This window comes from Nuphar pumila, chromosome 2, assembly GCF_984573655.1.
Source record: "Nuphar pumila chromosome 2, dmNupPumi1.hap1.1, whole genome shotgun sequence".
NCBI classification, from domain to species: domain Eukaryota; kingdom Viridiplantae; phylum Streptophyta; class Magnoliopsida; order Nymphaeales; family Nymphaeaceae; genus Nuphar; species Nuphar pumila.
Window position 1 is genome coordinate 32,996,098 of NC_143250.1, and position 24,134 is coordinate 33,020,231.

The 24,134-nt window shown below is 39.3% G+C and overlaps 1 protein-coding gene across 1 annotated transcript in view; it reads left to right on the top strand.

Moving 5' to 3' along the window:
* The first annotated feature begins 598 nt into the window (after positions 1-598).
* The window catches only part of LOC149845201 (uncharacterized), a 38,445-nt gene continuing 14,909 nt past the window's right edge, over positions 599-24,134 (top strand). The window contains exons 1-3 of the mRNA XM_089997507.1: positions 599-905; positions 1,445-1,522; positions 12,434-12,515. Coding sequence (XP_089853633.1) covers positions 669-905; positions 1,445-1,522; positions 12,434-12,515 — 397 coding nt within the window. The 5' untranslated portion in view covers positions 599-668. The remainder of the gene's footprint in view (positions 906-1,444; positions 1,523-12,433; positions 12,516-24,134) is intronic.

The window sequence follows — 24,134 nt, forward strand, 5'->3', positions numbered from 1 at the left end:
TTTAAGCATAAAATTATAATTGTAGAATTTTATTCATAAATATAAAATCAGCCACAATTTTTACATAATATATTTTATTTTCATATTTTTATTGATGATTCGTGAATGTATCATGAATTCACAGGAAAAAATCCTACCCCAAAATCATTCTAGACAAAGAAATAAAAATTCTGGAGCTTAGAGCCGTTTTCTGTCAAGGAAACACCTGTTTGTAACAGGTTCTCTAAAAAAAGATCACCCCAAATTTTTTCCAACAACGAAACACCTGTCTTGACTTTCATCTTCATCCTTGGTCCATTCCACGTTTAATGCCTTCAAATTCTTACCCCAAATGGAGCGAGTTGGAATGGATACCCCAAATGGAGCGAGTGGGATTTGGAAGACTCCGAAAAGAGCATAATCATCATACAAACTGGGAACACAGCAAAATGCAGAGACAAGTTCGGGATTCGATGTAAGGTTCTGGGATTAGCCTATAAGATGGGCACGAATGGATTGGATACGAAAAAACCCTTTCAATTTTTTTATTTTTTATTTTTTACTTTGCAACGTTTCTACGGCTATTTTTAGCATGTGGTGCTCGGGGTGGGTCCCCGGTTGGCCGAGCTGTGCTCCCTCGCTCCGGCTGCGACAAAAGAACAGAACAAAGGGAAAAGAGAGAAGCAGTCATGAGCACTCTTCGCATATCGGCCGCGGAGACTTGCCGGCTGATCTTCCGGGAGCAACCCAGGCTGCTACCCAGCGCCGCCGGTTCCAGGAGGCGGACTGCCGGATTCCGGGTGGTCGTGAGATCGAACCCCAGCTCGGAAAACCTAACCGGCAGAATCTCACCGGCCGTCGGGCCGGATTTCAGGTGCAATCCAGCCGGAGAAACCCGCGTGAAGCCGGAGGAGTCCATCGAGAAGGTTAGCCCTTTCCTTTAAAAAAAAAAAATTCCCCTTTCTTTTGCCTTTTGTTGTTGGCGTTTCATCCTTGGAATCTGATTCATAATCAGTCACAAATAATCCGTTTTTATCGCGATGTTTTGAAAACTACGGGAGATTTTAAAAAATCGATACAGTAGCAAAAAACGCGATGTTTTACAAATATCGCTTATGTTTTTCATCGTGATATTATCATGTGTTGAGTCACGCACGACATTTATTATTCTTATGTGTTTTTCTATTGTTAAACTTTTCTTATATTTTTATATGTTTTGTATATTTTTAAAATCGAAGGATTTTTCCGATATTTCCCGGAGAAAACTTTTTTTTTTATTTATAAATTTATCGATTTTTCCTTTGCGGAGAAAATCCCCGATAACGAGATTTGTCGCTATGCCTTGGATTTCACCGGTTTATCCAGAAGAACCGGGATAAGTTGGGATACGTGTCAACATATATCCCCGTTCTTCTGTATATGTGGGTGTTTCATGGGAGTGACGGGCTTTTCCGGCTATCTCTAGGCCATTTTCCGGTGCCGGTTTCTGACGTTGTTCGCCGTGTTGGGTTCCTTGGCCGGATCGGTGCTATGTTTCCTCAAGGTATTGCTCATTCTTCCTTCTTTTCTTTCTTTAGTTTATTAACTGCTTCGCATCCTTCTTTTTCTTCTTGAACATAATTGGATTTGATTTTTTGTTGACATTAAATGGTGCTCTCCTTTGTGAAAGAATTGGGAAGTACAGTGTTCCTCTCTTCTTGAGGATAAGATTAGCTTTTCCTTGAGATAAAATGGTACTATACTAGTCTAGTTTGTGAATGAAGTGGGCAGTACTGCTCCATCTCAGACCAAAAACTATGGGGGGCTCATCTTCTCCAACCGATTTTCGAGTGGGATTATCGAAGCCTTCCTGGTAACAGTTCGGCTGGAGACTAATCGAGCATCATAATAAGTGAATCTAGTTGATCCGAAAGGGGATGTTTCAGAAAGACGGTTGCCAGAAAGGGAAACGGAAAGAGGAAACGTCTTGTGAAACAGAAAGGTGAAATTAGGTTTTCCAGGTGCATGTGAAATGGGAAACGAGAAACTAAGATGCAAATCAGGGTTACCGGAAACGCTTTTCTCGTAAAACCGTTTGTGAAACGAGAAACACCGTGTGTCAGAAACGTGTGGGAAACGCCAAAAAATTTATGGGGAATGCATTTCCCACACGTGTTCGGTGTTCCCACCCTAATGGAAACACACTTCCCATATTTGGGAAACACGTTTTCCATGTGTTTCCCTTTTGTGGGATACATCACTCAAATTTGATAAGTTTTGTCTTGTTAAACGTTTCTCATTCGTTTACCAGCTGTTAGGTCACATTTGGCTCAAAAGATTGAATGATAATGCATCAGCTATGTGCAACAATGCGGCAAGAGGGTGAATTGAAGTTGATTTCAGCTCTGTGAGTTGAGTTACCACCCTTTGATCACTTATACCACCCTTTTCAACTGACCACATTTTGCAGCAGAAATGGAATTTTACTACCACAAGAGTATTGTACATCCGGAATAGATCCAGGAACACTGTCGTCCAAGGGTTCATTTGTGCTTAGCTCAGCTGGATCTGTCACTATTCTGCACTGTGATTTATAAAGGAGCAAGAAACCTCTTGAAAGTAGGATGGCCGTGGGTTGTGTAAGACTGGATACAAGTTCGGACTCGCATAAGACTGGATGTATATAGCTGGGAGGGGTCTGAGATTCTTTTGACTGTAGTGGCAGTTAGCTCTTGATATATAAGTTTTGGGAATCGAATTTGCTCTTAGTCTCAAGATATGGCACAGCGAGAATAAAAACAAAAGAAATCAATCTAAATGCTAAGAAGCACCCTAGTCTTCTAGAGTTTCAATCTCTAGGCAGCTGACACTAAACTACTAAAGCATAGGCATCCCAATATAAAGATCTAGGGGAATAAGAAACAGATGTCAGAAATTCAAGACCAAAAACAATCTCTTGGCTCTCACATTCGTTCACAATACTTTCTACCTATCTCTATGACAACCATAAAATTGATTAGCAAGGTACACAAATTAGTTATCAAAATTGTATGAACTAATTATTAAAATGGCAATTAGAATTATTGTACATTTTCATGGATTTCTTGGCTTTGGATCTGTGTTGCATCTTCCTTGTGTACAACAAGACCCATCCCCAGAAGTGTTTTCATTTCATGTTTTGCTTCCTCCAATTGCATGCATGTTCCTGTTATTTTCTTCATTACTTTATATTCAACAAAAGAAAAGCTTATAGTGCTTAATCATCTATTCAAAATGCATCAGAAATTTTGAAGTTTACTATCATAACAGAAAGTTATCAACTGAAGAAGCTTTCAGATTTGGACGTGGCTTGGTAGGATCCAAACTCCAATACTTAGCTTATCATCGTATGCATGCCTGAAAAACTGTTAGTGCACCTATCTTAATGTCCACCACTATTTGGCAGTTAGGAAGAGAAAACTAATAGTGAAAGCATAATGCTTGTTTCTTGATATAATAATAATAATAAAAAAATGTACATGGAGAGAGAGAGAGAGAGAGAGAGAGAGAGAGAGAGAGCTGTAACATTATTTGTTCTTGCGTGCATGTGTAGGAAATACAGAGAAAGTTATGAAAGTGGCTTTTGAGGTGAGGTTTGCTAGGTCAATCATAATCAGGATTATCCTTGGACTTCACTTTGAGTATTTGAATCTTAAAAATGCTAATTCTTATTCAAAGTGCATCTTAGAATCATCCTTTTGCCTTAGATTGTGAGATGAGCGAGGGAGGTTAAGTATTTTTTCTGATACATCTGGACCTGCAGATGTTTCCATCCTTGCTTATTCACTAGAAGACAGGTTTTAGATCATATCATTTCAATAAGAAACTTTATTTTTATTTTTATTTTTAAAGTTTTGGGACTGGTTATTTCTTTTACATTTCTTCAGAAGCCTGTCTAAACATAAAAGTTCCTAATCTAAGACATGTTTTATTATTAAATAAACTATAAAAATCATACTCATAAGCTATGTCACATAGGTGCGGGTGCTGACGCGGGTGCAGCGATGCGGCACTTTAAAAAATTTGGGTGCGAGGGTGCGGGGAGGGTATATATATATAATTTTTAACAGTTCTAAGTTAATACTAATGAAATAAAAACAATTATCTTATGTCACATAGGTACGGGAGCGGACGCAGCGATGTGACACTTTAAAAAAACGTAGGTGTGCCAGGGTGCGGGGAGTGTCTAGTCGCAGTTTGGGTCCAATCAGCTACCCAGATTTGAATTTTCAATTCTATTAGGGATGCAGACATAGATCTGGACTGATTTAGTCTATCAGATCTGTGCCCATACCCAGGTATGATTTAATCGAATCAGCCCAGATATGGACCCATGTATGATTAATAAGACCTGTATCCAGACCCAGGTCTGATTTACTCAAATCAGATCAGATATGGACTGATGCAGCGTGGGGGAATCGTGTCACACGTGACGCAGTGAAGATCGCTTGTAACGAGGCACTTTGGTGCTGAGGAAACGAGAATCACGACTGTTCCAATCGTGTGATATGCTGAGGATGCTGATGATGACCACCGTAGAATGAACGGTGGATGCTTTATTTTTCAATAACAATTTAATCGAACAATGAAATGGAATGAAATAATAAATAGGAAACAAAAACAATAAACAAAGGGCTAATGAGAGGCTGCTGCGGACTGTGCGTCAAAAGGGAAACTCAGAGTAAGAATAAAAAATCAATCTCCCGTTTTCACGCAACCCTAAAACATGGTATTAATAGGGCGTGACTGGATCTGGGTCTCGGGTCCAGTCCTTGGACCCGAGACAACTCGTCGCTGTTGATGGATCTGGGTGTTGCCGATGTGCGATGCTGCTTCCAGCCTTTGCTCACCTTGCGTAAGTGCGCAGGGGCACCATGTCCTTGCATCGTGGCATCGGACTCGCGATCAGATCCATTGTCTGGGTCCGATCGTCCATCCCATTAGTGCCGAGATATTTGAACACGCACGGGTCACTCTGTGTAGACCGGACCCGGTCTTGCTCTGCAACATTCTCTGGGCTTGGGACGAAGTCGGCTCTGATGACTTGTTGTCACCACAGTAAGCATATAGATCAGACACATTGAAGACAGGCGAAATGTTCCAATCTTCGGGCAGTTCAAGGAGGTAGGCATTTCGACCCAATCGCCGGAGGACCTTGAATGGGCCATATTTCTTAGGACTCAATTTTCGATAAGTACCCATTGGGAAACGCTCAGGACACAGGTAAACCCAAACTAACTGACCAACTTGAAACTGAACATCTCGACGACCTTGGCCTACGAAAGCTTTGTAACTCTCAACGAGTTTGGCTTGGACTTGCCTATGTATATCACACATGTATTCAACAACATCAAACACATCTGGGGCTGGGTCTGGGAGACTGGGCACTGGCGCTAGATCTACTACATGGGTGGGTGACTGACCATAAACCACTTGAAACAGAGACTTGCCTGTGGATCGGTTGATGAAACTGTTATATGTGAACTTGGCTTGCGGCAAGACTAGGTCTTATGTTTTAACATTTTCCCCAACTAGACTCCTTAGCAAGTTCCCTAGGGTGCGGTTCACGACTTCGGTTTGGCCATCAGTTTGCGGGTGGTAAGTACTGCTGAACTGAAGCTTGGTTTTTAGTAAGGCCCATAACGATTTCCAAAAATGGCTCATGAAGCGCATGACACGATCTGAGGTGATCGTGTGGGGCAACCCATGAAAGTGGGCCACATCCTTGAAGTAATACGAGGCTACTAATGAGGCGTCGGTGGTTCGCTTACACGGAACAAAAATAGCCATCTTGGAAAATTGGTCAACCACAACTAGGATGGAATCAAAATGACACGAAGTTTTGGGAAGACCCACAATAAAATCCATGGAAACATATTCCCAAGGCCGCTCAGGGATGGGCAACGGAGTATACAAACCACTATTCTGACGTCGACCATTAGATACTTGTCACACTCGATAACTTTGAACAAACTTGACAACATCTGTGCACATTTTGGGCCAAAAGTATCGTCCATCTAACAGTGCGAACCAAGGTTGTTAAATGCGATGAGGCGAAGCGAGGCGTTGAGCCTGCGCTTCGCCTCTGAGGCGTACGCCTCAGGTACTGCCTGAGGCGTACGCCTCTCACAACTGGTATGGAAGTGAAGCGGTGGGAGGGGAGACAGTAAGAGAAGGACCACGCGCCCAGCTGGTACGGAAGCGAGGGATATGCCGGTCGTCTGGTGGTCGGAGAAGACTGAGCAGCAGCTGCAGCACAGCAACTCCGGTGGTCGGTGGTCACAACTGGTCGGAGGTTGATGAGGGGCGCATCACAGCAACGCCTCAGTACCTTGAGCGTGCGCCTCGCCTCTGAGGCGTACGCTTCAGGTACTGAGGCGTACGCCTCTCACAACACTGGTGCGAACGTCTTATCATGTCCAAAAAGCCCAGCTAGTCCCCCTTCGTGTAACTCAAAAATCAACTGAAGTCTAAGAGAGAAAGCAGGCACACATAACTTATTACCTCGAAAAAGGTAATCGTTATGTATACTAAACCATGGGTCAGCTGTGAGATCAGGGGAGAGGCACCCTTCCCAGACTTGTTGAAAATCAGGGTCCGTAGGGTATAACTCCTTGCACTGCTCGAACCCAATGACCTGCACTGACATAGTCATCAAAAGGCTATTCTTCTTGCTAAGTGCGTTGGCTACCTTGTTTAGAGTACCTGATTGATGGCGAATAGTGAAGGTGTACTCTTGCAAGAAACTGACCCACTTGGCATGTCGAGCACTCAACTTCTTTTGACTGTTCAAATACTTTAACGCCTCATAATCCGTGTACAAGACAAACTCCTTATAAATAAGATAATGCCTCCAATAACGAAGAGCTTGTACCATGGCATAAAACTCGACGTTATAAGTGGAGTACTGGCACCTAACTTGAGTCAGCTTTTCACTAAAGAAAGCAATGGGTCTGCGGTTTTGACTCAAGACTGCACCAATTTCCACTTTAGAGGCATCACACTCAACCTCAAAGACTGTGCTAAAATCAGGAAGGGCTAAGACGGGGCACTAGTCATTTTCTCTTTAATGAGCATGGAGGCCTTTCCTGTGGCAGACGTCCAATGAAAACTAGTCCCCTTTAGGCACTCCGTGATAGGGGCCATGAGGGTGCTGAAGTTTCTCACAAAACGACGGTAGAAAGTGTTAAAATATGTGTATATATATATACATATACTTATATATATATATACATTCGTATATATATAAGTATATATATATATATACATATATGTATATATATATACAGTTTCCTTTTTTGTGAAATACCCGATAGGGGTATTCTTGTAAAACCACAATGTATCTTTTCTTTTTTTCTTTTTCATTTTCCCCCTTTTTGTAAGACCACAAGGGCCCCACACTTGTAGTCGTTGGGGCCCCAACGGTCAGATTTATGACCGTTGGGGCTCCCAACGACTACAAGGGAGCCCCTTGTGGTCCCTTCTTTGAGCCTCCCTCCTCTATAAATAGAGGAGGTATTCTCCTCTTGTAAGCATTGGGTTTTCACCCTTCTCTTCCTTTCTTCAATAAATCCAACTTATGACTTTAAGTCATTTTCTACTTTTGAGAGTTTTGTGTGTGCACTTTTAGTGTTTGTGTTCTTGGCTCTTGAGGTCACTCTTAAAGAGTGCTTTTTACTCCATTGGAGCTTCCGCGTCTTTTCATTACATGGTATCAGAGCTCGGTTGGTGATTGGGCTTCTCTTTATTATCTTGGAACGTGTGCCTCTCAAATTTTAAGAAGAAAGGAAGGATTTGGTGCCGATGAAACGTGATTCTAAAGTGGAGCTTTCTTTTAAGCTAAATGGGTCCAACTATCTCATGTGGGCCTCCGCGATAGAAAATCATCTAAGAGGTAAGAAACTTTGGGGTTTTGTTATGGGAACTACTTTCGAACCCTCTCTTGTTCTCACAAAAATCGAAAATGAGATTGAAAAAGCTTTAGATGGCGATGAGCGCATCAAAGCTATCAATGACCATCAATCCAAAGTTGAGGATTGGGAAAGTAACCATGCCAAAATTTTGGCATGGTTTATGAACAATGTTGACCTTAAAAATTGTGCTAATATTGCCAAATTTAGAAGGGCCAATGAGGCATGGTTTTTCCTTAAGGGTATGTATACCCAAAAGGATCTTGCTCGACAATTTTTTTGTCAAGAAAAAATCCGTTCCACTAAACAAATGGATATGAGTGTCCGGGACTATTTTAGCTCTCTAACCCCTCTTTGGGATGAACTTGCTCTTCTTGAGCCTAAATGGGTGGCTCCGAAAGATATTGAATTAAGAAGGGAACAAATTGAAAAGGAGCACTTCTTTCAATTTCTTCATAGTCTTCGCCCGGAATTTGAACAAGTTAGGGCATCTCTTCTCCATAAAAGCAAAGCTCTACCTATTGAAGATGCCCTCGCCGAAATATGCCAAGAGGAAACTCGACTTGGCTTAAGCATTAAGAATGATGAAGTTTTGGCCGTTACTAGGCCCAAATCAAATGTTAAAGTCTATAGACCTCCTCACTTTAACAAAAATAGTAATGGGCCTAGAAAGGGAATAATATGCCATTATTGTAATGAAGGGGATGCTTTCCCCCCTTTAACGAGACACTCCCCTTCTCTTCCTCCAGAAGAGTCGGAGGGGTCGGTTACGCCATGCGTAACTCCCCCCTTCCTTTCTTGTGCTCAGCAAGAATCATGCCCTAGGCACGATTCTTGTAATCAGGCCCCCCTTTATAATTGAACTCGGGTCCGGGTACGAGCCCGCGACGCTGGGTCCATTATTAAAATGGACCCGATCGCCCGTGAATGACGGATCCTCAGTTGGATCCGTATGGATCCAACTGTGGGTCCGACCCTATGTACCAAAATTTTCTTCTTCTTCTTATCTTATAATTAATATTAATTATCTTTTTAATTTAAAATTAACGTTATACGTATAATTTAACCCCCATTTTGTGGGTTATTTATGGATTCGGGTAACGGGTCCGAACTCTGCAACTCGGGATCCAAATCCCAATTTGGATCCGGGTGGGTTATAAGAGTGGATTCGTCTGAAACTATTTACTGTTTTCCTTAATTTATTATGATTAGAATATATATATATATATATATATATATATATATATATATATATATATATATATATATATATATGGGTATATGGATCCGAAAGGTGGATCCCGGACCCATCTACGCACCATCTTAAATAGTTATCCCTCGAAAATTTTTAATTAATTAAAATTATTACACTTATATATGCATATAAGATTATACGAGGTAAATTTATTCGTGAAAATCCCTTTATGGGTCCCGGATCCGAAACTTGGATCCCAGGCCCAAATCACACTGTTATGAAATTTGTATTATAATATATTTAAATAAATGCCTAAAATTTGTGGTTATTACATCCCTACCCCCTTAAAAGAATTTCGTCCGCGAAATTATAACGTACTAAATAAGTGTGGGCAGTACCAAAAATTAAATATCGCACGTAAGCCTCACAAAATTAGACCCTCTATGATCCTACCCCCTTAGGATTTGTCGCGTATGTTTACCATAATTACGATAAATACACTTATACACGCACATTACAATTTCTTAATTCATAATAAAAAAAAAACTAAGAAATAAACCATAAACACATAAAAAGTTCACATACTTTCATAAAAGTATATCATAGCCTTACCAGTGAAGAAGACTGCTCTGGAGGACGAGTCACAACTTGTTGACGCTTCAGGACAGGGCTCACGTACCAAAAATAGGAATTTTAATACTCAAAAAATGATAAAAGTGTAAGTCTTTGGGGTGACTATGATACCAAACCTGTAACGACCCCAACTCGTACCCTTTGAAAAATGCGATTTTTTTTTTAAAGTTGCGGAAAACTTCCCAGAGACCCGGGGTCCTTACAGTTCCAATTTCAGTTGGATAACCACACACCACAAACAAACTTACATTTATCATCCATAACCAACCAACTATACTATTTTATTAATGAATCAATAAGAGTCTCATATTCAACTCAAAAGTGAAGTAACAACTGTAAAAAATAAAAAGAACTAAAAGAAACAAAAGTAGAGCCACTCTGTCCGTAAGTGAAGCAGTCTGAAGCAAATGTGATCCTCGTATCCCTTCAGAAGCGAGTCGACTTCACTGATCACCTGTGTATAGGAAAAACCAATAAAAATAGAGGGTCAGAAAATTCGAAGAATTCTGCGTATAGGTTTCCCTAATGAATCAAATAAGAAAAAGAACATAAATAAGATCCATATAATATTTTAGAGGGATACAATTATAACCAATTCATAAGACAATTAACCATTCATGCAAAAATAAAATAAACATTGAGCATGAGGGAACACAAAGTAAGTAACGCAGATCATAATTTAATCAATAAGGGCATTTAAATGCAAGAGAGAACAACATCATGCATTGATCAACATATAACAACCAAGGGAACAAGTAAGCATGCATGATCTAATGCATAGCAGGAATATGCATGATTTATGTGTAATGCATGAACCATTTATTATCTTTCATTTAAGCTTCCTCCTTTCTATATGCATGTCCTATTAAATGCACACAACTTTAAGTTTCTCTTTTTAATTTATCATTGCCCGCGGATACACCAAACGGGTACAGTACCCAAGGTCAAGTAGGGTTCTCGGGGTAACTTAGCACACAATTTGTATTTTATTACCGGGTTCCAAACTTAGCCCTCGACCGATATCAGGAAACAACACCATCTATCGGAACATTGAAAAATAGCATCCAATGTCGGGGACACCAGGGAAAACAACATCCAATGGCGCCACTTTCTTGATATACCAAAACAACAACAGCTGTGTCAAAACACACTACCCCCAGGCAAAGTGACGGACTCTCCCTAAAACCGTGACCAGGAGAAGAACCTCAATATCGAGTTCAGGGGAAACAACACGTACACGGAGTTTTTGTATCCTCACGGTTTTCCCAAACCGCAACATCCAAGATTCCCACACTAAAGCAGGGACATCAAGGAGGCATGAGTTACACTGTTCTTTACTTTCTTTTATCTTGTTATTTTCATTTCTTTTACATTTGCAAATCAACATGCAAAAATTAATAACATAAGCTTGCAAAACAGCATGCCAAGCTTTTCACAGGACCATAGTCCGTAGCAACAAAGAACAATGCAGTAAAAACCATAATATCACTTCTGATTTGTGCAATGCATCAAAATAACAAAAACAGAGAATAACTTATTCTCGAGACTCACTCAGCCCCTGATGATCCAATTGACCATCAATGCATTCACAAGCAAAAATCATCAATCATATGCCCATATGCATTCATTCCACATGCCTTTTTCATGCACGATCATGTACGTCAATATAGAAATGTGCATTAAACAACAATATTCTCATGCATGCGTATGAGTTCACATATTCATGTTAAATGTAATTCTTCCACATGTGAACAACCATGCAAACTCACATAAACACTGAATGTAACGATTCCACCTATGAAGTCTGTGTTCAAGAGTCATGATAGTGAGCTTTTTGAAAGCCAACTATTTCAAGAAGAATGAAAATTTTGTTTTCTTTCAATGGTCTCTTGTGGCACCTTTCTATATCTGAACAAGAGCTCCTAATAGTACTAGCCTCTCCACTTTGATATATCTAATCCCTATGTGATTTCTAAGTTTTAGATAACCTTACTTTTGGAGTGATGTTGATCTTAGCTTCCACACCACATGTTGGATATTAAATGAAAGAGACATTGAAAAAATCCAACAATAAATAAATTTATTCCATTTTCCTCAAGAATAGAAACACTAGAGCCATTCCCAAGTAAAGCTTTATATGGGAATGGGCACAGATTTCTAAAAAGGTCCTGCCAGCTCAGCCTTCCCATGTGAAAGCTTCCATGGGGGGAAGGTATGAAAGGATTTGCACATAAAAAGTGATAGGTGGTGGGAAAAACTGGGACCCACTTGTGCCAGCATAGGACTTTTCCGCCATGATGACTTGATGTTTGTTTCATTCACGGTGGGAAATGATTACATCAGGGTTGCCAGCTCAGCACTTTCCCATGTAAGTTACATGAAACAAACGATGCCTATGTAAACTAATGACTACATCTTATATACTCCTAAGAAACAACTTGAATTATATAAGAGACATAACCTTTGTTTTATAACTTTTCCAGAAGCTATTGACAGTCTATCTTTCCTTATGGAAAATAAATTAACAAATACTTGTTCTAATTGTTAACATAGAACACAATGTAAAATTAGAGATACTTTTTTTTTATTATAATCACTGAACTATCCTAATTTATCTATTTAAGTTTTGGATGAGTCTACCTTTTAATTAAGGTTACTTTTCATAGGATCTGTTACAAATATTGAAAATCTTTTCTAGGGCTGTAACTATGTGGTGGATTCATTCCTCGAATACTTCTCAGGGGGTGGAAGAATCATTTTTTTGCTAGTTGAGGCTATTGGTAAGCTCCAACATGTCTTTTTAATTTTTAATTTTTAAATTCACTAGTCTTCAATATATAGGAACGATCATATGATCCTTATGATCATGTGACCTAAATTATTTATTTTTTCATTTCTAATATTGTAAACATATTTTTATCATAGTGGCCACATTCATATGGTGCAATTTTATTCCATAATAGTAAATTTACAGCACTCATAATGTAACCACAAACTAGTATGGTTGTAGTTTACTTTTACAAGCAAACACTAGGAACTATTGCACACAGCTGGCTATTGTGAGCATATTTTATGTTCATCATGTTAATTTATCGTGGACCTCATCAAATGTTCCAATAAAATTTGCTTCCCTAATTGTTTATGGTTTTCAACGTAATCTGCAAGGAGGATAAGATTTAGTGCTTCAAATATGTTTTACCAATCAGATGACAAGCAATTGAAAACAAAAGTTCATCATCCTCCATCGAGGTAGTGAACAACTTGTTTGTGGTGATGGTGGAAGTATCTTTTGTTTAAGAAGCTTTGTCAATGTGGCAGAAACTTTCATTTGCTTGAACTTTTTATTGGTACGTGGGAAATAACTTGATTTCTAAATCCTAACAAGATTGTACTGTATAAAGGATGTTCAGATGGATAGCAATCCACAACAGAAGTGTAAAGTGACAACCTTTAGACAAGTTCTCAAGGTTCAAAACTTCAAGGGGCATTCAAGCATTTCTGGCTCATTGAACCTCAGCGTTTGGTGTGGGATGAGAATAATGATGTAAATGGTTCTGACTATTCCAAATCCGATTAATTGGATATTGGCTAATCAGACTCGGATTTGGATAGGAAAAAGCTAATACTGAATCCAGAAAAATACATGTAATTGGAATTGGATATTCATCGGAATCAGATATGAAATCCTAAACCTAATCCAAATCCGATTACTCATTGGATTTAGTTTTTTTTAACCAAATCTGACTAATTGGATTCGGAATTGGGTCAGATACTGGATATATCTGATCCGTTGACAAACGTAGATGAGAATTGGGAATATATAGGAGCTACCACTCCCTTAGTGGTCATTATTTTCTTAGAACATTTTTCATATACTATAAACTATTTTTTCCTGGTGAAGGTATTGCAGTGAGTAAGATTTTTGGGTTTGATTTCTTCTCATGTCATCTATTCTTTAGGGTACAATGTCATTTTGTGCATGTATCATATATATTGGTCCTTTGCTTAAAATGTTACTCTTTCAAGTATTTTTTAGGTTTGTCTCATTGATTGAGAATTTTTACAATATTTTAAAAATTGATGATGGTGGATAGCTAATAGGCACACCTTTGTTAAACTTTTTGGAAGTTAATAGGCTTTTGTATGTTTGAGCATAGTGTGGTTAGCTGCACATAAAGATTGTTATGTAGATCAAACTGGTCCAAAATTCGTGTTGGAAGATGTTATGCCAAATTGATTTTGTGCTGTTACTTTTACAATGTAAATTTTTCGCATCTGTAAGCTTTTCACAGATTATGTGGTTTCAATTTGGAAATATTTTCAGGCTCTGTTTGGGAGCCCATGACAGGAGCGGAGTTAAGAGGGGTGATGAGGTGGGAGACAATCATGGATTTCGCAACAACATCCTTGCATGGATGTTGTTGATGTTAGAATATATATATATATATAGTCTTATCTTTGACCATGTCTATCAAGGGCATTTTGGTCTTTTTTCTTTGTAATAGGTACTGTCCACTAAGGGCAGTTTTTATATTTTTTTTTGTCATTTATTTTTTTTCCTTGTATTTATGTAAAAGGGGCAAGGGCTCTATGGTCTAAAAAGACCATAAAGCCATTAGAGCTCCCAATAGTCATATTTATGATCGTTGGGAACTCTCTTTGCCTCCAACAGTCACACTTGTGACCATTGGGAGCATTTGTGACTGTTGGGAGCTCTTTCCTCTCCTTTTATTGTTATGTGTAAATAGGGACACTTGCCCCCATTTTTGTAACATGCTTCCTCAAGCATTTTGCCGCTCAATAATATTTGTTTTTTTATGTTGTGGCCCTCTAGTGGCTTGTGTTTGTGAGATTCCATGTGGACTTGTATTTTGCCCATAAGTGCGCTTTGTATGTGTATTTTTGTGCTCTTGTAGCCTTTAGAGTCACTCTTTTTGTATTCCATCTTGTTTTATTTCATGGTATCAGAGCTAGGGACTCTTGAAGCGTATTGTTCATGATTGATCAAGGGATATAGTGCCACCTAAAAAATATCTTAAAAGTTCCGAATCAGACATCTCAAAATTTTCTTTTAAAACATTTTTAATATTACTAACTCCTTGTTTGTCACTTCTGGTTATTATCATGTTATCTACGTATAGTAAAAGTATAACCTTAGAACCTGCACTTTTAACAAAAAGAGCAATGTCATTATAATAAAAATGAAAACCCAAATGAGTCATAACATCACAAAATCTATCATACAAGGCCTTAGAAACTTGTTTAAGACCATACAAGGCCTTCTTAAGTCTAAGAGTTTTATCTTTATCAATACCAAATCCCGGCGGAGGATCCATATAAACCTCTTCATTTAATTTTCTATTGAGAAATACATTTTTAACATCTAGTTGATATATGAGGCATTTTTGGATAGATGCAATGATTATAAAAATCCTAACACTAGTCATCCTATCTACTTGTGCAAAGATTTACTCATAGTCAATTTCATACCTGAAAATATCATTTTGCCACTAACCTAGCTTTATATCTTTCTAAGGTCCAATCACTCTTGGTTTTGACCTTAAAAACCCATCTACTATCTATGACTTTCTTTTTTAAGGATAATGTAACTATTTTCCAAGTTTTGACTTTCTTAAGCGCATCTAATTCTATATTCATGGCTTCAATCCAATGTTTCAATCCAATGTGAAAGGCCTCAAGAGGGGTTGGTGTAATCGAGTGGGACCTTGGCTGCTAGATGGACAATCAAGGTTCGATTCTCATAGGCGTCATCCCTCTACACAAGCCAATGCGTAGCATAGGTTCTGGGGGTAGGGGTCCTAGCCTCGAAGTTTTACGTTGCCAACATGATGACCATAGGTATGGCAGGCTGATCTAGCACGATCAGGTCTTCGTGCTGGGTGCAGTTTCTTTGGGTTATAAATGTAAAAGAAAAACCATTGTAGAAGGTTTTTTGTTTCATTATAATGTAATGATTCATAATAGGAGTGTAAAGTTATTAAACATGCCCTATAGTTTGGTGTTAAAGTGTCATGATACAAACCTACTTGGTGGGATAAAGACGCGACTGGATCTTCTAAGTGAGGTTTCTTCTATAGTAGAGTTATGTGTATATTTTTCTAAAGCACTTGGAGGATTTTTGTGCTCACGTTGGGTATATATTTGTATAGGTTTTTCAACAACATCATTACTTTATGGTGATTCAGCATTCTCTCATTATCATCACCAACTAAGTTTCTTTCATTATCATTGAAAGGAATATCACAAGAAGAATTAATTTCTTTTGGTAAAAGATCAAATAAAAATGTATAATCTACTTTCTCTTTTTCCTTAATTTTATCAAGTTCATTTTCATTTTCTAAGAAGGTCACATCCTTAGAAACATAAAGTTTGTTATTCTTAAAATCAAAGCATCTATAGCCTTTTGGGTTTTTCCCATAATCAATGAAGACACATTCAATGACTTTTGGAGATAACTTATTTTTTTTATGTAAGAGAATAAAACACTTACAACAAAAAACTCGTAAACACTTAAAGTCAAGTGTTATTTTAAATAGTTTTCCGTATTTAGAAATATTTTGTAAAGATGATGATGGCTTTTTATTTATTAAATAAGTTGATGCTAGAACGACCTCGACTTAAAAACTCTTTGGAATATCTTTAGAAATAAGTAAGGTTCTAGCGATTTTCATGATATGCCTATGTTTTCTTTCTGCTAGCCCATTTTGTTGAGGAGTTTTAGTGCAAGATTTTTTATGACAAATCCAATTTTGTTGTAAATAATTTTGAAATTCATTGGATTAATATTCACCACTGAGTCAGATGTAAGAATGAAAATATTGATTTGAAATTGATTTTTGACAATCATATGAAATTCTTTAAATAAGGAAAATACATCAGATTTGAAATTAAGGAATTTAACTCACATATCTAGTGAAATCATCAATAAATGTAATATAATATGAGTATCCTCCTTTTGATATGTTCGGAGAAGGTCCCTATACATCCGGACACAATAATTCAAAAGGTTTTTCTAGGAACAAATGTTCTATTAAGAAATGAAATAGATTTTATCTTTTCAAAAATACAATGTTTTGCAAATAAGATATTTTTCATTACAAAAAGTTTTCTCAATGTCCAAGTCTTTTATGACAAATTTTAATATCTTTAACTTAGACATAATTACAAAAAGATTTTGAAGGAAGATTTAAAAAGTCCATGAAGTAAAGATCTCCCCTTCTATGGCCCTGCCCAGTTTGCTTCTCGGATCGGACATCTTGCACAAAGCACCCTTAGATGAGAAGGAGATTTCACATCCATGGTTGGAGAGTTGAGAAATTAAAAAAAGATTTAAATTTAATTTTGGAACCATCCTAACTTTCAAAACAAAAAAAAATGAGAATTTTTAGAGTCTTGAGGTTCCAATACTTTTGATTTGCAAAGATGTTCCATCGACGGTAGAAACATAAGATAATTTTGAATTACTGCATACATCAGATAGAACATTCTCATGCGGTGTCATATGAAAGGAAGCTCTCGAATTGAGAATCTAAGAGCACATACTTGGAAGAGAGGATGAGGCTATCGCGGCACCTGAAGTTGATAGAGATTTGAGCAATTATTGAAGTGCCTCCGATAGTTGAAAAAGAGAGAACGAGTCTTTAGAGTTTCCTCTTTAAATTGATTCTTCCCTCTTTGGTGTGGATTCTTCATCGGAAGTCACCTTGTACTTGGAGGTACCATTGAGCTTGGGACAATTGGGTCTTATGTGTCTTGGCTCATTACAATAGTGACATGATTTTTCTACCTCCACTACAGTTATTATTTTTACTATAGTTATTTTGCCTTCCAAAGTATACTTTACATGCTTTTCGGGTTTAGACACCATTAACACTTCATCTCTTCCTTTCAAAACGAGTTTCTTCTTGGCATATATTGGCAACCGTATCTTTTAAGGAAAGAGGTGTAGATCTATGGAGAAGAGAAGATCTAACTTGTTCAAATTCAGGACGAAGTCCATACAAGAATTGAAAAAATTGTTCTCTTTATGTTTGTTGACATTTAAGATCCACATCTTCAATTGCAACCTACTTAGGCTCCAAAAGTGTCAATTCATTCCATAGAAGGGATAAAACGTTAAAAAAATCTCTGACACTTAAGTCCCCTTGCGCTTGGTAGTCCTATTTTTTTTTTTTGCAAAAATTATTGCCTTGCAAGTTCTTTTGGGTATACATACCCTTCATAAATAGTCATGCCTCATTACCTTTACAAAATTTTACAATGTTGACACATTTTAAACTCAATTTTATTCATAAACCATGCAAGTATTTTTGCATGGTTACTTTCCCAATCTTCTACTTTAGATTGATGATCTTCAATAGTCTTAATTCGAGCATTTCCTTCTAGAGCCTTCTCTTGACCTCCTTCTAGTTTGGTGAGCTTGAGTTGAGGCTCTGTTAGAACCCTAACTCCTACGGAGGACAGTTCTACAAATTTTGGTGAATTGGACATGAGGCACGACTCCAGATAGAGGCACACACCACTAGTAGGAGGGGCATGCAACGTTGGGAGAAAGAGAGAGTCGTCTCTCTTGGTCAGTTGCACAGGAAAACATGAGATAAATGGGGGGTCGACAACAAGGGAGGGAGAAAAGGCGTTCCCTCCGGGTCCATGACGAGCGTGGAAGAGAGGCGAGGGAAAAACATGTTCCCTTAGAGAACAAAATACAAACCGAGAATGAAGCTTAGAAAAATCTCTGAATAATTTTATTAAAAATAAACTAAGTAGGGTACATCTATTTATAAATTTAAAAGAAAGAAAAAGGGTAAAAATACACACAGTTTCTACCCTAGAGATGACTCCAGGGGGCATCCCGCCAGAGTCTCAACATGGTTAGGACTCTAGGTTGGGCTGGTTTCTATGGGAGTCCTAGGAGAAAGGGAAACTCCCTTTGTGCTGTCCGAGCTGGGAGGGACTTCAATTGGGTGGGTCCTGGCTGGTTAGACCTGGAGTAGGAAAAGGTTCATAACAATCCACCCCTCAAAAAATTGCCTTGCCCTCAAGGCGAGAACTCTAGAAACTAGGCTGCAACTGATCCTCTTCCTCCTCTTTTGGATCAAACACCAAGGTAGGATCTTCCTCTTTTTTCGTGAACCAACCATCTAAGTGCCAACTCATATGGTGCTCAAGTAATTGCCCATCAATTGTGCCAAACGTTGCCTTGAAGACATAGCGTGCATTGGGTTGTTGTAGCCTCACCAACGACTTGCTGCAGTGATGACCCACAACTACATGGCATGGGACACATGAGAATTGGTGACAAGGGACGCATGAGCACATGGCATAACGACAATGCAAGGATGTGTAAGCCGCTGAGCATTGCGGCAATACAGGAGTGCGTGAGTGTAAGATGCTATGGCAATGCGGGGGCATGTTGGCCGTGCGGTTGCTCTATGAAGACATTGAAACACGATCGTCTCGACCTGCTAATAAGCGGTGGTGTGCAAGAACAACAGGGTAGGGTTGTGCGAGTCAGATGCCGAATGGGTGGTGCCCTTCACTAACTGGTCTTGATGCTCGGTAGAGGTAATAATCAGCAAGGCCGAATCTACACTCATTCTGCCCATAACTGAACCGAGCGCTTGTTGCTTTTCGGTGCACCCGCAACACGCATTGGGGGGTTGTGTTTCGACCGTGCTTTCTTCCATACCACTCTCACATAGATCTTTATCTAACGTGATTGTTCTTGCCATGGTTGATGTAGAGTCACTCGTAGCAACTATGGGAAGCAACTTGGGCATTTCGTCGAACACTGGGCAGGTGACATTTTTTAGCCTTTGCATAAAATCTTCACCTGGTTTTGGGTGTGCACAACACTCCACCTTATTTTCAACGTCGTAAAACTTTGAAATCCGCTCCAGTGCACTTGGTGGGCCTTTCTCGCACATGTCATTGAACACTGTAGAAGGAAGATCGATGCACAACCACCTGTGTAGAGAGAGAGAGAGAGAGAGAGAGAGAGAGAGAGAGAGAGAGAGAGAGAGTCGGCTGCACAATAGAAAAACTCATTGAAATGGATTAGGGCTAATCTCTATATTAAATAGAGATAGTCCAAGGAACAAAATTACACCCAAGTCCCTCATTAAATATTAAGATTCAAATAACCTCTAGTTTAGAAAAACTTATTTACTAAAAGCCTCTTAGTCTCAAAAACTTATTTACTAAAAGCCTATTAGTCTCAACACTCCCCCTCAAGCTGGAGCATAGATATCAATCATGCTCAGCTTGTCACAACATTTTGAGAAATTTGGTCTCGCCAGGGCTTTGGTAAAAACATCAGCTACTTGATCTTCGGAAGATACGTGATCGGTGCATATATACCCAGCCTGAACCAAGTCGCGAACATAGTGACAGTCAACTTCAATATGTTTAGTCCTTTCATGAAACACTGGGTTGTTGGCAATATATGTAGCAGCCCTATTGTCACACATCATCAACATAGGTAGGGATACTTTCTCCTGAAGCTCGGTCAAGACTGATTTTACCCACATAATCTCTCAGCTGCAGTCTGGGCCATTGCTCGGTATTCAGATTCAGCACTCGACCTGGCTACAACGGCTTGTTTCTTACTCCTCCAGGTAACAAGATTTCCTCCCACAAACACACAAAATCCAGATGTTGACTTCCTATCTTCAACAAATCTTGCATAATCTGCGTCAGTGTAAGCAACAACGTCCAAAGATAGATTTCGTTTAAACAACAAACCTTTACCAGGAGATGCCTTTAAGTACCGAAGAACCATCATAGCTGCATCCCAGTGAACTTTTGTAGGTTTGTCCATGAACTGACTGATTTTACTCACAGCTAATGAAATGTCAGGTCTAGTAACAGTCACATATAGCAACTTACCCACCAAGGATCTAAAGATGGCACTATCCACATAGTCAAACTTCTCATCGAACATGTGAGTTTTGGGATCCATTGGAATATTAGCGGCCTTAGCTCCTAGCATTCCAGTCTCTTTTAATAAGTCCAACACATACTTTCTTTGAGACAACACTAAGCCCTCTCTGTTTCTTGCAACCTCGATACCCAAAAAATATCGAAGGTGACCAAGATCTTTAGTAACAAAGTGCTTCTGAAGATGATCTTTTGTTGTAGAAATATCTTGGGCACTGCTCCCTGTTAATATGATGTCATCGACATATACCACCATAACAACAATTCCAGCACTGGTTTTCTTGATAAACAAGGAGTGATCTGAAGCTGACCTGACAAATCCAAAGCTCGACATTACCTCAAATAATTTGTGAAACCATGCCCGCGGACTCTGCTTCAGGCCATAAATAGCCTTCTTCAACTTGCATACCTTCTGACACTCCCCCTGAACCTCGAAGTCTGGGGGTTGTTGCATGTAGAAAGTTTCATGCAAATCCCCATACAAAAAGGCATTCTTGACATCCAACTGAAACAGGGGCCATCCATGGTGCACAACAACAGAAAGAACGAGACGAATAATGCCAAGACGAGCAACTGGGGAGAAAGTTTCAAAAAAGTCAACACCAGAAGTCTGAGTGTAGCCTTTTGCAACCAACCGGGCTTTGTACCGTTCAATTGACCCATCCGAGTTATATTTAATGCTATATACCCATTTGCAGCCTACAATATCTACATCTGTGGGAGGATCAACCAAGTCCCAAGTGCCTCGAGACCATAGGGCATCCATCTCATCACGCATAGCCTGCATCCAGTTGGAGTCGACTAGAGCTTGACTGTGATGAAGCGGAACAGAGGAGACAGACAAAGCAGAAATAAAATTCTTCATAGATGCCCCAAGATTAGCTTCTGATACAAATTGCGAGATGGGATAAAGAGTGCATTGTCTCTTTCCCTTGCGCAGAGCAATGGGAAGATCAACATCAGATGTAGAGACACCAATTTGCTCAGAAATACTTACCTGAGGAGAAGGAGGCGATGGCGACATGGAGGTAGGAGGTACCCTGTGAGTGTATACTATGGGAGGGTTTCGGAAGCGAGACACACCCAACTTTGGAACCAAGGACTGAGGAGGAAGCGACTCTAACGGAAAGGGAGGAATCGGCAGAGGAAGGATATCACCAAGGCTCTCTTGTAGTCTTGGAGTAGTACTTGAAAAATAAGGAATAGACTCAAAGAAGGTAATGTCTGCACTAACATACTCTTTATGAGATATAGGGTCGTAGCAATGATATCCTTTTTGGTTCTTAGGATACCCAAGGAAAACACATTTAATAGACTGCGCAGCAAGTTTATCTCGATCCGGACTCAGCTTATGCACAAAACACACACATCCAAAAACTTTAGGGGGGATAGGGAAGAGAGGAGCCTCTGGATGGAGAATTTGAATAGGGATCTGGTCTTCTACGGAGCTTGACGACATGCGATTTATAAGAAAACCGGCTGTCAAAACCGCATCGCCTCAGTATGAAGCAGGCATATTGGATTGAATCATAGGGCACCAAGCAACATTAAAGATTTGTCTATGTTTCCTCTCAGCCACCCCATTTTGCTGGGTGGTATGGGGGCATGTAAATTGATGTTGAATCCCATTAACAAAATAGAATTGAAGTAAGTCTTTGGATTTGAACTCGAGCATTATCAGTGCGAACAATTTTAACACAAACATCAAATTGAGTTTTTATCTTTGCAATTAAAGATTTAAGAATGACAGGACCTTGAGACCGATCTTTTAACAGGAACACCCACGATAACCTTGAGAAGTCATCAACAATAACTAGATAATAACGACACTGAGACCTATTCGGAATCCTACTCGGACTCCACACATCGACATGAAGAAGATCAAACAATCCTTGACTTGACGGACTCTGACTAGAGGGGAAAGAGCTTCGACAATGTTTTCCCAATTGACATGTTTCACACTGAAAAGAAACTGAGGGAGGTATATGAGGAATGACACGACGAAGTTTTGTCACTGGAAGGTGACCCAAATGATGATGCCACAATAGAGGACTTGAGGATGATGCAACAGCAGAACAAGCCGAAACCTCTGGTTGGTGTAGGTAATACAGACCACCTTCCTCATAGCCGCCACCAATCCTTTTCCCCGTCAGCAAGTCCTGAAAGGTGCACCCCATAGGATCAAAAATCACTCTACAATTCAAATCTTTTGTCATTCGACTGACGGATAATAAATTCTGTGGAAACAAAGGAGCATGAAGAACATGCGACAATTGAAGAGTAGGGGTAATAGACATGTTTCCCAGCCCTACAATTGGGGAAGAGCTACCATCAACAAGACGTACCCCTTTTTGACCAGTCACAGTTTTTAAACTCAAAAAATTACTCGAATTTCCTCACTCCAGAATCAATAATCCACCTATCACCTTGACCAGATAGGCCATCACCTGCCGAGCACACAACCTCCGCAACAGAAGACTTTGAAGTGGATGATCGTAAAGCAAGGAGCTCGTCATATTCAGCCCTGCTAAGAGTTACATAATCATTGGAGGAATCTGCATCTGATTTAACCACTTGAGCCATAATATAAACTAATTGGCTTGATTCATAAAATGCAGGAGCAACCACACGCGCACACCCACAATCAACTACGAACCCGACTATATCAAGTTTTGACTTCACCAATGAGATCTGAGAAACACGACCTTCGACTATTCAGATCCAAACTTCAAAAATAGTTTTAAAGAAACTTGACCAAAACCTTCCACCTCAACCACGGATGGCTATAGGTTGCAAATCAAGATCACACATCCAACACGATATAGCGTGTGTTATAACCCCACATCAGGCAAGTCCACGACTAAACAAGCTGTCACACCAGAAATGAAGTCTTGACAGCAGTACTAATTGAAATGAATGTTTCCACACAGCAGCAGTACTAATTGAAACAAAACTCTCCACAAGCCAATACTACGACTAGCAGCAGTACCAACAAAATTTCACAACAAAGCAACATATGTTTCCACACAGCAGGAATCACGCTTGCGGTTTTTTTTTTAAAAAAAAAAACTGCTGTTAACAATTTGTTTTTCACAGCACTCCTGCTACAACTGAAAAGAAATATTTCACGACACAGGCTGCTGCTCACGCCTGCTGCTTACACGAACAGAAATTGCTGTTAACATTCTGTTTTCACAGCACTCATGCTACGACTGAAATTTTTTTTATCCATAACACAGTCCACGAACAGAGAACTGATATTAACATTCAGTTTTGATCACGTTTGAAATCAAACAACTCGGTTCCACGAACACAACCTGCTGTTTCCACGAACAGAAAACAGAAAAAAAAATTCCACAACACAGCAGGAATCACGACTGCTGATATTTATGTTCTAGATTCACGACCCACGATAACATGCGCGCACAGATGCATAGAGA